The sequence below is a fragment of the Mobula birostris genome, chromosome 13 (genome assembly GCF_030028105.1).
Source record: "Mobula birostris isolate sMobBir1 chromosome 13, sMobBir1.hap1, whole genome shotgun sequence".
Lineage (NCBI taxonomy): Eukaryota > Metazoa > Chordata > Chondrichthyes > Myliobatiformes > Myliobatidae > Mobula > Mobula birostris.
In genome coordinates, this window is record NC_092382.1 from 23,973,128 (window position 1) to 23,986,630 (window position 13,503).

At 48.8% G+C, this 13,503-nt stretch overlaps 2 protein-coding genes across 2 annotated transcripts in view; one reads left to right on the forward strand and one right to left on the reverse strand.

The window, feature by feature from the left end:
- The window catches only part of LOC140207852 (uncharacterized), a 74,149-nt gene extending 67,796 nt beyond the window's left edge, over nt 1–6,353 (forward strand). The window contains 6 exon segments of the mRNA XM_072276403.1: nt 1,898–3,756; nt 4,369–4,455; nt 4,611–4,781; nt 4,937–5,107; nt 5,262–5,429; nt 5,593–6,353. Coding sequence (XP_072132504.1) covers nt 1,898–3,756; nt 4,369–4,455; nt 4,611–4,781; nt 4,937–5,107; nt 5,262–5,429; nt 5,593–5,752 — 2,616 coding nt within the window. The 3' untranslated portion in view covers nt 5,753–6,353.
- The window catches only part of LOC140208596 (uncharacterized), a 587,054-nt gene that overhangs the window by 167,594 nt on the left and 405,957 nt on the right, over nt 1–13,503 (reverse strand). The gene's annotated exons all lie outside the window — the stretch shown is intronic.

Genomic DNA, 13,503 nt, shown 5'->3' on the forward strand with positions numbered 1-13,503 from the left:
AGTTATGCTTCTCCCTCTCAAACTGCAGAATCAATTCATTCATTCATTCAAATGATGATCACTACCTCTTAAGGGTTCTTTTACATTAAGCTCCCTCATAGGATCAGGGTTATTGCACAACACCCAATCAAAGATAGCCCTTCCCTGAGTATTGCTAAGCACAAACTGCTCTAAAACGCTAACTCATCGGAATTCAGTAAAGTCCCTCTCTTGCGATCCAACTCCTGAAGTTTGTTTGATTTTCTTATTCCGCGAGCATATTGAAGTCCCCCATTACAATTGCGTCATCACATTTATTACATGCCTTTTCCAGCTCCCTTTGCAATCTCAACCCCACACCTTCGCTACTATTTGCAGGGCAATAAAGGATTCCCATAAATCTTTTTTTTTTAACCGTTGCGGATTCTTATGTCCACCCACAAAGATTCAACATTCTCTGACCCTATGCCATCACTTTTCTAAAGATGTGATTCTATCTCGAACCAACACAGCTACAATACCACCGCCTATGCCTTCCTGCCTGTCCTTTCGACAAGACGTACATCCTATACCGTTAAGCTCCCAACTGTGGTCTTCTTTCAGCCACGACTCAGTGATGCCCGCAACATCATACCGACCAATCTCTAATTGCGCCAAGCGTTCGTCCAGCCTATTCCGAACGCTGTGCGCATTTAAATACAATGCGTTCAGTCCTGCATCTGCGTCCTTTTGAATTTAGTCTATGTGGTCCAATTGAACACTTTGCTCTGTCCAGATTTGAACCCAGTCATTGGCTTGTCCTTCCTTACATTCATGTTACACCCATCGTCTACTTGTAAACCTGCTGGTTCATCCACAACTCTATCGTCCGAGTTCCAATCCCCCTGACATTTTAGCTTAAAACACTCCCAACAGCTCCAGTAAATCTGCCCGTAAGAATATTGGTCCTCATCGGATTCACGTGCAGCCCATCCGTTTTGTACAGGTCTTACCTGCCCCAGAAGTGGTCCCAATTATCCAGAAATCTGAATCACTGCCCCCTGCTCCAAATCTTCAACCACAATTTCTCTGCCACCTCATTCTACTCTTATTTCCACTGTCAGGTGGCACAGGCAGCAATCCTGAGATGACTACATTTGAGGTCCTGCTTCTCAGCTTTTTACCTAACTCCCTATGTTCTGTTTTCCAGACCTCCTCCCTTTTCTCTTCCTATGTCGTCGGTACGAACGTTTGCCCCGACCTCTGGCTGCTCAACATCCTTTCTCAGGATATTGTGGACGCGTCCAGAAACATTTCGGACAAAGGCACCTGAGAGGCGAAGACCATCGGTGTTTCCATTTTCTGTCCACAGAATCGCCTCCCTGTCCCCCTGACTATAGAGTTCCCTATTACCGCTGCCATCCTCTTCAGCTTCCTGCTCTTCCGCACATCATCGGGGAATTGCCTGAGGTCATGTACCAGCTCCTCAGAGAATAAGAGACAGTAGACTAGTGCGGGGTGTGTTACATTGAGACTGGTACAGCCTGGAGAAGGAAACAGAAATAGTGTTCCTTTTCTGTGGCTCAGTACTGACAGCTTAATCCTAAAGGACTGTCAAGAACATGGGGTCCATTGTGAGAAAAGTAAAAGTCAGTAGAGCAAGTAGATGCCCCCCTCCCCCCACTGTTACCGTCTGCAGTGTTGCCCAGTTCAGCAGAAGCTGAGCAGTGAAAGCGGTGAAACCAGCCGCTCCACACAACACTCTCCTCTCCAGAATCACGTGTGCACTTGGTGCTCGCTGGAACACCGGGGAATCTGCAAACTACGAACAGAGGGGAGAGCGGAGCCTTTCACAGTGAAACTGAATCAGATCAGAAATGTTTCTGGGCTATCGTTCATTCTCAGACACTCTTAGCTCTGACCTCCCAATTTTACCCAAACAATGCCTTTAACAAGTTTTTTTATTTTTATTGAAGAAAAACTGTTGTGTGCTCCATGTTCATCAGATTGGGCATTGACAACCTATTTCTGTCCATCCAAAGATGTTCAGCAGAAACACAAGGAGACCCTGCGGGCACAAACTGAAACACTGAGAGTGAACACGATCCTGATGAGGGAGAAGGTGAAGGTTTTCCAGCTGGTTGATCGATACGCTGAGCTCACGGTCATTTCTACTGTCCGAGATCGGAGACTGGTGGAACATGAGCTGCTGGCAAGAGGCAGAGACCACGAGGAGTGGAGAGAAAAACATCTCCGCGGACAGCTGGAAAAAATCCGCACTGATCAATTATTTACGAGGAGTTTTCTGCAAAAATTTAAAAGATCTGTCTTTGGAAACAAAACAGGCATGTCCGCAGCAGTGGCCGGAGTCCCGGGAATCGGGAAAACAACAATGGTACAAAAGATTGTTTATGACTGGGCCACGGGGAAAATATACCAACAATTCCAGTTTGTCTTCAGTTTCAAATTCCGAGATTTAAACTCCATTAACTGCAGAATAAACCTGAAGGAACTGATTCTGGATCAGTATCCTTACTTTGGGAATTCCCTGAGAGAGGTCTGGAAGAACCGGGAGGGATTACTGTTTATATTCGATGGATTGGATGAATTCAAACACAACGTCGACTTTGCTGACGGTCAGAGAGATACAGAACCCAAGCACCAGTGCCCAGATCCCGAGTGGTGGTGTGAGGTGTCTGACATTGTGTACAGTTTAATCCAGGGCAAGCTGCTCCCAGGGTGTTCAGTGCTGGTGACCACTCGCCCCACTGCGTTACATTTATTGGAAAAGGCAGACATCGGTGTCCGGGCTGAAATCCTGGGATTTGTTGGTGAGGAACGGAAGGAATATTTCTTCAGGCATTTTGAAGATCAGACGGTGGCAGAAGCTGTTTTCAAACACGTGAAGGAGAACGAGATCCTATACACCATGAGCTACAACCCCTCCTACTGCTGGATCCTCGCTCTGGCACTGGGCCCCTTCTTCACACAAAGAGTCAGGGACCCGCAGCGAGTTCCCAAGACCATCACCCAACTGTACTCCTACTATATTTACAACATCCTGAAAAACCACGGCCGTGAGATTGGGAACCCCCGTGATGTGTTACTCAGGGTTGGTCAGATGGCCTTCAGAGGAGTGTCCGCGAAGAAGATTGTGTTTACAGATGGAGATTTAATCAACTACAATCTGCAGCCTTCCCAGTTCCTGTCCGGGTTCCTGATGGAGCTTTTGGAGAGAGAGGATTCTGCCCAGAGCGTGGTGTACACATTCCCACACCTCACCATCCAAGAGTTTGTAGCTGCAGTCGCACAATTCCTGAATCCACATCCCGGGGATATCCTGAAATTCCTCACTGAAGCCCACAACACGACAGATGGGCGATTTGGGGTATTTCTCCGTTTTGTTGCTGGTCTCTCCTCTCCAATTACAACTCGTGGCCTGGAGGAGTTTCTGGGTCCATTTCCTCATCAAACAACCTGCCGGGTGATTGACTGGGTGAAGGAGGAGGTTAAACGCCAGAGTGGAAACACAAGGAGTGAAGCTGGTAAAAGGAGCCTCCTGAACACATTGCACTACCTGTTTGAGTCTCAGAATCGTGGACTGGCTCAGGCCGCACTGGGATCTGTGGAAACACTTTCATTCAGTGGAATGACACTGACCCCGATTGACTGCGCGGTCCTGTCTCATGCCATCGGACTCTGTGATACAATAAAACAGCTCGACCTGGAGAACTGCCACATTCAGTGTGAAGGAATCCAGCGGCTGGGACCCGGGCTGCACAAGTGCCAGGAGTTGAGGTAACTTGATTTATCTTTCACTGTGAGCTGTGAAAATGTTCCATTGTGTTGCTTCAATGTTAAGGGATTTGGTTAAAACTAGCAAAATCAGATTGTGATGAATTGTGACAAATGCCCGGGGATCAGTCAGTAATTCCCCAAGGACAGGAGGGTTCTGTGGTTCCTTGTGAAGGGATGTTGGAGACTTCATCAGATCAGTGAACAACGGCCATTGGTTTAATGGTAGTAAATCACAGGAATGGCCGTGTTTCTCGCTGCCTGTGACACGTCCATTGACAATGTTCCTTCTCACTGTTACCAACACTGACTGCAGCAGGTGGGTCAGAGATTCACACCCCCTTCCCAGTGAGGGACAAGAGACCGTCAGCAGACTGTCCCAGTGAGAAGGAAATAAATACCATTGTGAGATTGTCCTCCCCTGCCCTTCCCCGTGTGTGACTATCACCATCAGTCCACCTGTGTGACTGTGCTGACTACCAGATACCCAGAACCCATGGGCGCATCTCCACTCCCGATTGTGGGCCTCAGTTCAGACACACCCCTCCCGTACAATCTGTGGAAATATCCGCCGTTTGAATCACTTTGTTCATCAATTTGTCTGTTTGTGCTTAGACTTGGGGAGAATAAACTGGGAGATTCAGGAGTGAAAATGGTGTCTGCGGCTCTGAGGAACCTGGACTGTAAAATACAGACACTGGGGTAAGTACCAGACTGTGGGAGATTGTGTTTACAGTCACTGGGTGTCTGACACTGAACATTATTGTGATCATTAAATGTGTTACTTATAAATACTGGGGATTTGTACCATCTCCTGTCTCTCTGTGTCCCTCACCCTCACTCTCTCTCACCTACAGTCTGGACAAAGTCGGTCTCACAGATTCTGGTGCCGAGGATCTCGCCTGCGCTCTCAGTACAAACCCATCACTGACGGAGCTGAACCTGGGTTTTAATAAACTTGGAGATTCAGGAGTGAAACTGGTGTCTGCGGCTCTAAGGAACCCGGAGTGTAAAATACAGAAACTGTGGTAAGTACCAGACTGTGGGAGATTGTGTTTACAGTCACTGGATGTCTGACACTGAACATTAATGTGATCAGTAATTGTGTTACTGATAAACACTGGGGATTTGTACCGTCTCCTGTCTCTCTGTGTCCTTCACCCTCACTCTCTCTCATCTCCAGGCTGGGCGGTGTTTGCCTTAAAGACTCTGGTGCCGAGGATCTCGTCTCCGCTCTCAGTACAAACCCATCACTGACGGAACTGGACCTGGGTTTTAATAAACTGGGAGATTCAGGAGTGAAACTGGTGTCTGCGGCTCTGAGGAACCCGGAGTGTAAAATACAGAAACTGTGGTAAGTACCAGACTGTGGGAGATTGTGTTTACAGTCACTGGGTGTCTGACACTGAACATAATGTGATCAGTAATTGAGTTACTGATAAACACTGGGGATTTGTACCGTCTCCTGTCTCTCTGTGTACTTCACCCTCACTCTCTCTCATCTCCAGGCTGGACAGTGTCGGTCTCACAGATTCTGGTGCCGAGGATCTCGTCTCCGCTCTCAGTACAAACTCATCACTGACGGAGCTGGAGCTGGGATTAAATTCGCTGACAGACCGATCTGTCCCCGCTCTCCGCCGCCTCATACTGACCCTCCCGAGTCTGGAGTGGATCTGGTGAGTATTTGTGTTAATGTTCAATGTGATAAAATATCAGCGAATCCGCGGGTTTTCTGGTGATATTTGTCTGCGAGTGCTGTTGAAACATTAACCCCAGTCCCCTGTTACCGACACTGTTATATAATCTGTTTATTTCGTCTTTATTTCCCTGCTGTTTCAGGCTGGGGAACAATGAGTTCAGTGAGACTGGGGAGAAGGAACTGAGATCTCTGCAGGAACCCAGACCCGGACTGACAGTGACTGTTGGAACATCTGAATGTGTGAACATCCCCGCCCGCGGGATGGGGTCATTTTGGCCGATTCCCCGCCCTCCCCTTTAACTCCTGCCCTTACCTTTAATGGCCGCGCGCCGGCTTTAATTCCCAACGTTTCTGACGGAGCTGACTCCCGTTCAGCGCTCTGTGACTTCGGAAGCGGTCCCTCAGTGACGTATTTCCGCCTGTTGTCCAACGGCACAGCTTCCGCCGGATGTGCGTGTTCGAGACTCCCCCACGTGAGACCCCGGGGAATTACACAGACAGGAAGAGACCGGTGGCCGGGGCTCAGTCTGGGACACCGGTGTCCCGGGGTGGGATTATCCCGGGAGAGAATCCTTTTGCTCCCTTTGCTGAGGACGGTGCATTCGGCTGTCTGGCTGATATAATGATGTTAAATTGACAAATACCTCGGCAGTGACCCTGGATCTGCAGCGATCTCGGACACGACCCTAAAGTGTGATTTTGTAATCATCGGTTCCCCGATGCAGAGTGACGGTGAGAAACGGGACTGATTATTCAACCAGTCTCTCATTGTCACCGGACAGTTAACTGTGTGTGACTGTGAGTGAATCGGGAGCAGCTTATTTATTTTCGCACGTCAGCAGCTCACACATTGTTTAATTTACATTTGTCCTGATGAAATCAATAAACCGCTGTAACTGCCTGTCTTGGTGTTGGACTCGAGTCTCACTAGAGGAGAAACAGTGACCTGGGGTTCCTGCTGCCCCCCGCACCCGGTGTACTGCAAGAATGGGTCTGAGCTCCTCACACTGGTACAGCAGCCTCTCAGCTCCAAGCTCAGGGATGTCAGTAAAATAGTGTCTGGTCCCCAGGATCTCTTCACTCCCCATCCCCATCCAGGCTGACCACTGCTTCCTCATTCCCCAGATACTTACACTACCCTGACCTCCACCTCCCTGCGCACTCTCCTTGCTCTCGCAGAAAAAAAAACGACAAAGGAGATCAGAAAATGCAAACACGGGGAAATCTGCAGATGCTGGAAATTCAAGCCACACACACAAAATGCTGGTGGAACTCAGCAGGTCCGGCAGCACCTATAGGAAAAGGTACGGTTGACGTTTCGGGCCGAGACCCTTCGTCAGGACTAACTGAATGAAGAGATTTGAGAGGGGGAGGGGGAGATTCAAAATGATTGGAGAAGACAGGAGGGGGAGGGATGGAGCTGAGAGCCGGAAAGATGTTTGTCAAAATGGATACAAGGCTGGAGAAGGGAGAGGATCGTGGGATGGGAGGCCAAGCGAGAAAGAAAGGGGGAGAGGAGAGGCAAGGAGTTATAGTGAGAGGGACAGAGGGAGAAAAAAGAGAGGGGAAACAAAAGAAAAAAACATAAAAGATTATAAATAAATAAATAAACAAGGGATGGTGTAGAAAGGGGTGGTGGGGCATTAACGGGTTTGAGAAGTCAATGTTCATGCCATCAGTTTGGAGGCTACCCACTCAGAACATAAGATGTTCTTCCAACCTGAGTATGGCTTCATCTTGACAGGAGAGGAGGCCGTGGACAGACATACAAGAATGGGAAGGGGACGTGGAATTAAAATGTGTGGCCACTGGGAGATCCTGCTTTCTCTGGCGACAGAGTGTGGGTGTTCAGCGAAACGGTTTCCCAGGCTGCGTCGGGTCTCGCCGATATATAGAAGGCCGCATCGGGAGCACCGGACGCAGTATATCACCCCAGTCGACTCACAGGTGAAATGTCGCCTCACCTGCAAGGACTGTCTGTGGCCCTGACTGTCCCATCACACACTCCCGGGGTCGGACACAAAATGAATCTCCCTCCACTCCATCCCATCACAAACTCCCGGGGTCAGACACAGAGTGAATCTCCCTCCGCACCGTCCCATCACACACTCCCGGGGTCAAACACAGAGTGAATCTGCCTCCACACCGTCCCATCACAGACTCCCGGGGTCAGACACAGAGTGAAGCTCCCTCCACACCGTCCCATCACACACCCCCGGGGTCAGACACAGAGTGAATCTCCCTCCGCACCGTCCCATCACACACTCCCGGGGTCAAACACAGAGTGAATCTGCCTCCACACCGTCCCATCACAGACTCCCGGGGTCAGACACAGAGTGAAGCTCCCTCCACACCGTCCCATCACACACCCCCGGGGTCAGACACAGAGTGAATCTTCCTCCACACCGTCCAGTCTCGCCCTCTCGGGGTCAGACACAGAGTGAATCTCCCTCCGCACCGTCCCATCACACACTCTCGGGGTCAGACAGGGAGTGAAGCTCCCTCCACACCGTCCCGTCACACACTCCCGGGGTCAGACACAGAGTGAATCTCCCTGCCCACCGTCCCATCACACACTCCCGGGGTCAGACACAGAGTGAATCTCCCTCCCCACCGTCCCATCACACACTCCCGGGGTCAGACACAGAGTGAATCTCCCCCCGCACCGTCCCGTCACACACTCCCGGGGTCAGACACAGAGTGAATCTCCCTCCCCACCGTCCCATCACACACTCCCGGGGTCAGACACAGAGTGAATCTCCCTCCGCACCGTCCCATCACACACTCCCGGGGTCAGACACAGAGTGAATCTCCCTCCCCACCGTCCCATCACACACTCCCGGGGTCAGACACAGAGTGAATCTCCCCCCACACTGTCCCATCACACACTCCCGGGGTCAGACACAGAGTGAATCTCCCCCCACACCGTCCCATCACACACTCCCGGGGTCAGACACAGAGTGAAGCTCCCTCTGCACTGTCCAATCTTGCCATCTCCTGCCCAGACATGGAGAAAAGGTCTCTGTAGAGTGAAATATATCAGCTAAATTCTCAAGTTGAAACGGATTAGTGAGGACACTCTCAGCTCGTAGCACAGGGACCACGGCCCCCTCCCCCCCCCACACACACACCAGAGGAATCTCTGTAGAGAAGGTCAGAGGGGCAGGAAGAGAAGTAGTGTAACGAAGGGGTGCACGGAGTGGGCAAAGGTGTGAGGGGGCACACACGGGCAGGGGAGTACAGGTCGATATTAGAACCCCTGCAGTTAACAATCACATTTGATTTCTAGGGTCCAGAAGTAGCTGAGGATGAAATCGAAGATGAGGAAAATTTTGCAAAACCGGGACCCCACCCCTTCCCGTCCTCTCCCACCATCCGCACTCCTAGGAGGACGCGGTCCCTTCCAGTCCACTCACACGGGGCACGCTCCCAATCAAACTCCACCCTTGCCTATTCATCCCCATCGCCTGAACTCCAAATGGACCCCACCCCTTCTCATTCCTTCCCATCTTCCGCACACCCAATGGACCCAGTCCTTGCCGTTCACTCCCAATGGGACCCACCCCTTCCCGTTCACACCCAATGGGACCCACCCCTTCCTATTCACGCCCACTATCTGCCTCCCAATGGGGCTCCTTCCAGTTCATTTTCAACGGGTCTGTGAACCTGGAAACTGGCGGGGACGCCCGAATTCCGTGTTTGACAGAACTCAGGGCGGCGTTTACGGAATTTGACATGGACGCCGATGGGTTTATTAGTTACAAGGAAAGTCGAGGGTCGTGTGGATGTTGACGACTTTGCAAAACGGACTATGTTCCTTCTCCTGGCGGAGGAGGTGGATATTATCGGACTTCAGGAACTTCTGCACACCTTCCTGAAGATGGTAGGAGGTGAGGGAGGTTTATGGTGTGAAGGGATCCAGGAGTGTCCACATTAACTGTTTGAAGAGTTACAGGAGAGTCATTTATCATTGATGGTTTGTTTTGAAGAGAGAAGAGAGAGAGACAAAGAGTGATGGTTGGACTGTCACGGGAGCTAACTTTGGAGATAATACTGAACAGCTCGAAGGTGCTCGACAGGACATTATTGATGTTAATTCCAAGGACTTGTTGCTTGCTTACATGTCCTCACAGACAAAGGTAGGAGGGACTCTTTGAATGACAGGTGATGCTTAGCACAGGGAAATAAATAGGAGGTCAGATAATACAAACCTCAGACACATGATCGGGACACTAAATGAGCTTTGTGGTGCCCACAGAGAAAGTGGGTTTTTGGAGGACCGATCAGGCAGATCGATCCAAGTGCTCTGCCAGTGAAGATTCAAAGGCAAGACCGGTGGGGAGTTGTCTATGTATCCGACCCTGGCCTGGGTAGACAGCTCAACCACACCGAAGTACGGTCCTCTTTGTTGTTAGTTCACAGTCAGTGACTTGTGAAGGATTTCGGAGGACAGCAAGAAAATCGACGGCAACAGCTCACCTCAAGACTCAACTCTCTCTCTCTCTCTCTCTCTCTCTCTCTCTCTCTCTCTCTCCATCGCCATCTCCATCGCCATTCAACTAAATTCCACGAACTGAACTGAACTTTACTCAATATCGTAAGACTGTATCTTTTTACCCCTAGACCTAAAGAAGCTTGGTTTTTCACACGTATATATATTCCACACTTACTTACATCTACTTATTGCTACCCTGTTTGATTTATGTTCACTTAGTTTTCTGTATTGTGTAGTTATTAATAAATATTATTAGTTTCTAGCAATACTAGACTCCAAAGTGGTTTCTATTTCTGCTGGTACTTTATTCCTGTCATGGGGTACGTGACAAAATTGGGGCCTATGTCCGCGATATGAACAAATCGGTCGGGAGGCTGGTTTGAATTGATTGGGAAAAATCCCTTTTGATTTGGAATTTTGATTTGGTTGTGTGGAAAAACAGCAGAAATGGAAGTTTCGGGATTTCTGGAACCGCCAGACCCCGTGTCCGTGAAGAAGGCTAGAAAATATGAGTTGCGGGACCTTGCTAAAGAAGTGAATGTAAAGAGAGGTATGATGAAAGCAGAAATTCAAAGGAAAATAGCTGAATATTATGTCTCTATACAGACACTTGAAGAGGGGAAGTTAAGGAGGTTTCCTGTAGTGAATGAGGAGGTGGAGGTACACCTGGAACAGTTAAAGTTAGAGAGGTTGAAATTGTAGATGAGAGAGGCAGAGAAACAGAGAGCGTTTGAAAGGGAGGGATGGCAACAGAACGCTCAGGTGGTGAACCGTGAGGAGAAGTTTAGTGTCAGTCGGGAAGTTAGGTTAGTGCCTCCATTTGATGAAGCAGAAATTGATAGGTATTTCCTACATTTCGAGAAGGTGACCCGTAATCGGGAGTGGCCGCGGGAGCAGTGGGCGGTGTTACTACACAGTGTGGTAAAGGGAAAGGCCCAGCAAGCATATGCAGCCCTGTCTCTTGAAGACGCAAAAGATTATGATAAAGTGAAGGATGCTGTGTTTAAGGCTTATGAGTTAGCCCCGGAGGCCTACAGCCAAAGGATTCGAGGTTTGAGAAAATCCTGGAACCAAACGTATCTGGAGTTTGCCCATGAGAAACGCGTATACTTTCATCGGTGGTGTGCTTCAAAAGAGGAAAATGAGAATACTGGTAACTTGAAGAATTTAATATTGATTGAAGAGTTTAAAAACTGCGTCTCGGCGGAGATAAGAACGCACTTAGATGGAAAAGGGGCAGCGACACTGTCAGAAAATGCTAAGTTAGCAGCCGAATATGCTCTAACTCATAAAGTTAAGTTTTTCCCCACTGAGATTAACCCACAAGGGAGTAGAGATAATCCACAGGCTAAACCAGAGAGTAAACCGGGGATTAGTGATAAAACTAAGGAGGAAGGGAAGCAGTCGGGGAGAAAATTTCCCAGTTTTAAGTGTTACTCTTGTGGAAAACCTGGCCATGTGGCGTCAAATTGTTTTGCTGCGAAAAGGGGAAAAGGAAAGGAGAAAGAGAAAACCCCAACTGCCGGCGTTCAGACGGTTAAAATATAAGAGGGACTCGAGAGATTTATTTAAGAAGGGTTTGTGTCTGTGAAGGAGGGGTCAAACCCAGTCCCAGTTAGAATATGGAGAGGTACTGGAGCTTTCCAGTCACTGATATAAAATAATGTTTTGGAATTCGGTGCTGAGACAGACACTGGGAAAGTAAACATCTTTAAGGGCCTTGGAAAAGGAACAGAGGTCGTGCCTTTGCATAAGATAATCTTGAAATGTGACTTGGTAACGAAACCAGTCAGAAAAGGGGTCCAATCTGAACTACGGATAGACCATGTTGATATCTTACTCGGTAATGACTTTGCAGGTGGGGATATTTATCCAGCAGTTCAGCTCACAAGTAAGCCTGCTGCTGCTGAGGACCCGCCCAGAGACGCTGATGTGTATCCCGCATGCGCAGTGGCACAGAAAGGCTGCTGCTGATAATATTGATTTATCCGAGACTTTCCTACCGTCCTTATACCAACAGGATTTAGGGGTAGTAAGGCTGAGGAAAGCAAGGAGGAGAGAAAAGACCTGTCCTTGTCAAGGAAGGAGTTCATAGAGGAGCAAAATAGAGATCTAGAAATTGTGGATTTAAAAGAGACAGCTCTCCCTGAGGAGGAAATTCAGAAAGAAACAATGGGGTATTATCTTAAGGATGGGGTGTTGATGAGGACGTGGAGACCAGCCACTGTGCCTGCCATTGAGGATTGGGCTATTGTGCACCAGGTGGTGGTTCCAAAGGTTTGCAGGGTTGAATTTTTAAACCTGGCCCGTAAGATGTCTTTAGGGGAACATTTTGGAGTAAAAAAGACGGTGCACAGGATCATGAGGGAGTTTTATTGGCCTAACGTGAGGAAGGATATTGTCAATTACTGTAGAGGGTGTCATACGTGTCAGGTGGTGGGAAAACCTAACCAGGCCATTCCAAAAGCCCCACTTCGGCCAATCCCTGCTTTTGGTGAACCTTTTCCCGGGTCATAGTGGATTGTGCAGGCCCTTTGCCAAAGACTGCAGCTGGTCACCAGTATTTGTTAACAATAATGTGTGCTGCATCTAGGTTTCCGAAAGCTGTGCCTCTCAGAAACATCCTGGTCAAGACTGTGGTAAAAGCACTCAGCAAGTTTTTTGCACTGGTAGGTTTACCCAAAGAAATTCAATCCGACCAGGGCAGCAACTTCAATTCAAAAATGTTCCAGCAAGTAGTGCCTGAGCTGGGAGCTCAACAGATTGTGTCATCTGCCTATCACCCGGAGTCTCAAGGGGCTCTGGAGAGGTTTCATTCCACTTTAAAAACTATGATTAAGACCTACTGCCATGAGAATGAGAAGGGCTGGGATGAGGGGATACACTTACAACTTTTTGCTGTGAGGGACACTATTCAAGAGTCCCTGGGGTTCAGCCCGTTTGAACTCATTTTCGGCCATAGGCCCAAAGGACCTTTGCCCCTGCTCAGAGAGCAATGGTCTAACCCAGACGTGTGTGTCGGCGTGTTAGACTATGTTTTAAAATTCCGAAAAAAGGCTTAACAAGGCCTGCGACCTTGCCAGGAAGAATCTGCAGCACTCCCAAATTAAAATGAATCAGTGGTTTGATAAGAGAGCGAGGGAGCAAGTGTTTGAAGTGGGAAACAAAGTACTGGCAACACACATCAAAGTTGCTGGTGAATGCAGCGGGCCAGGCAGCATCTCTAGGCAGAGGTGCAGTCGACGTTTCAGGCCGAGACCCTTCGTCAGGACTAACTGAAGGAAGAGTGAGTAAGAGTCAGTAACAAAGTACTACTGCTTCTTGTGTCCAACCCCCTCCAAGCAAAATTCCATGGGCCATACTGCATAGTGAAGAAAATTGATTCTTTGAATTACGATATTGAAATTCCTGACAGGAGGAAGGCCACGCAGTTTGTTCATGTTAATATGTTGAAACCGTATCATGAGTCTGAGGTGGTACCAGTAGGTATGACCACGAAAACAAGGGGGGGGCTGAGGAATTTGATAAAGAGGAGAAAAATCATTTCACTAAACTG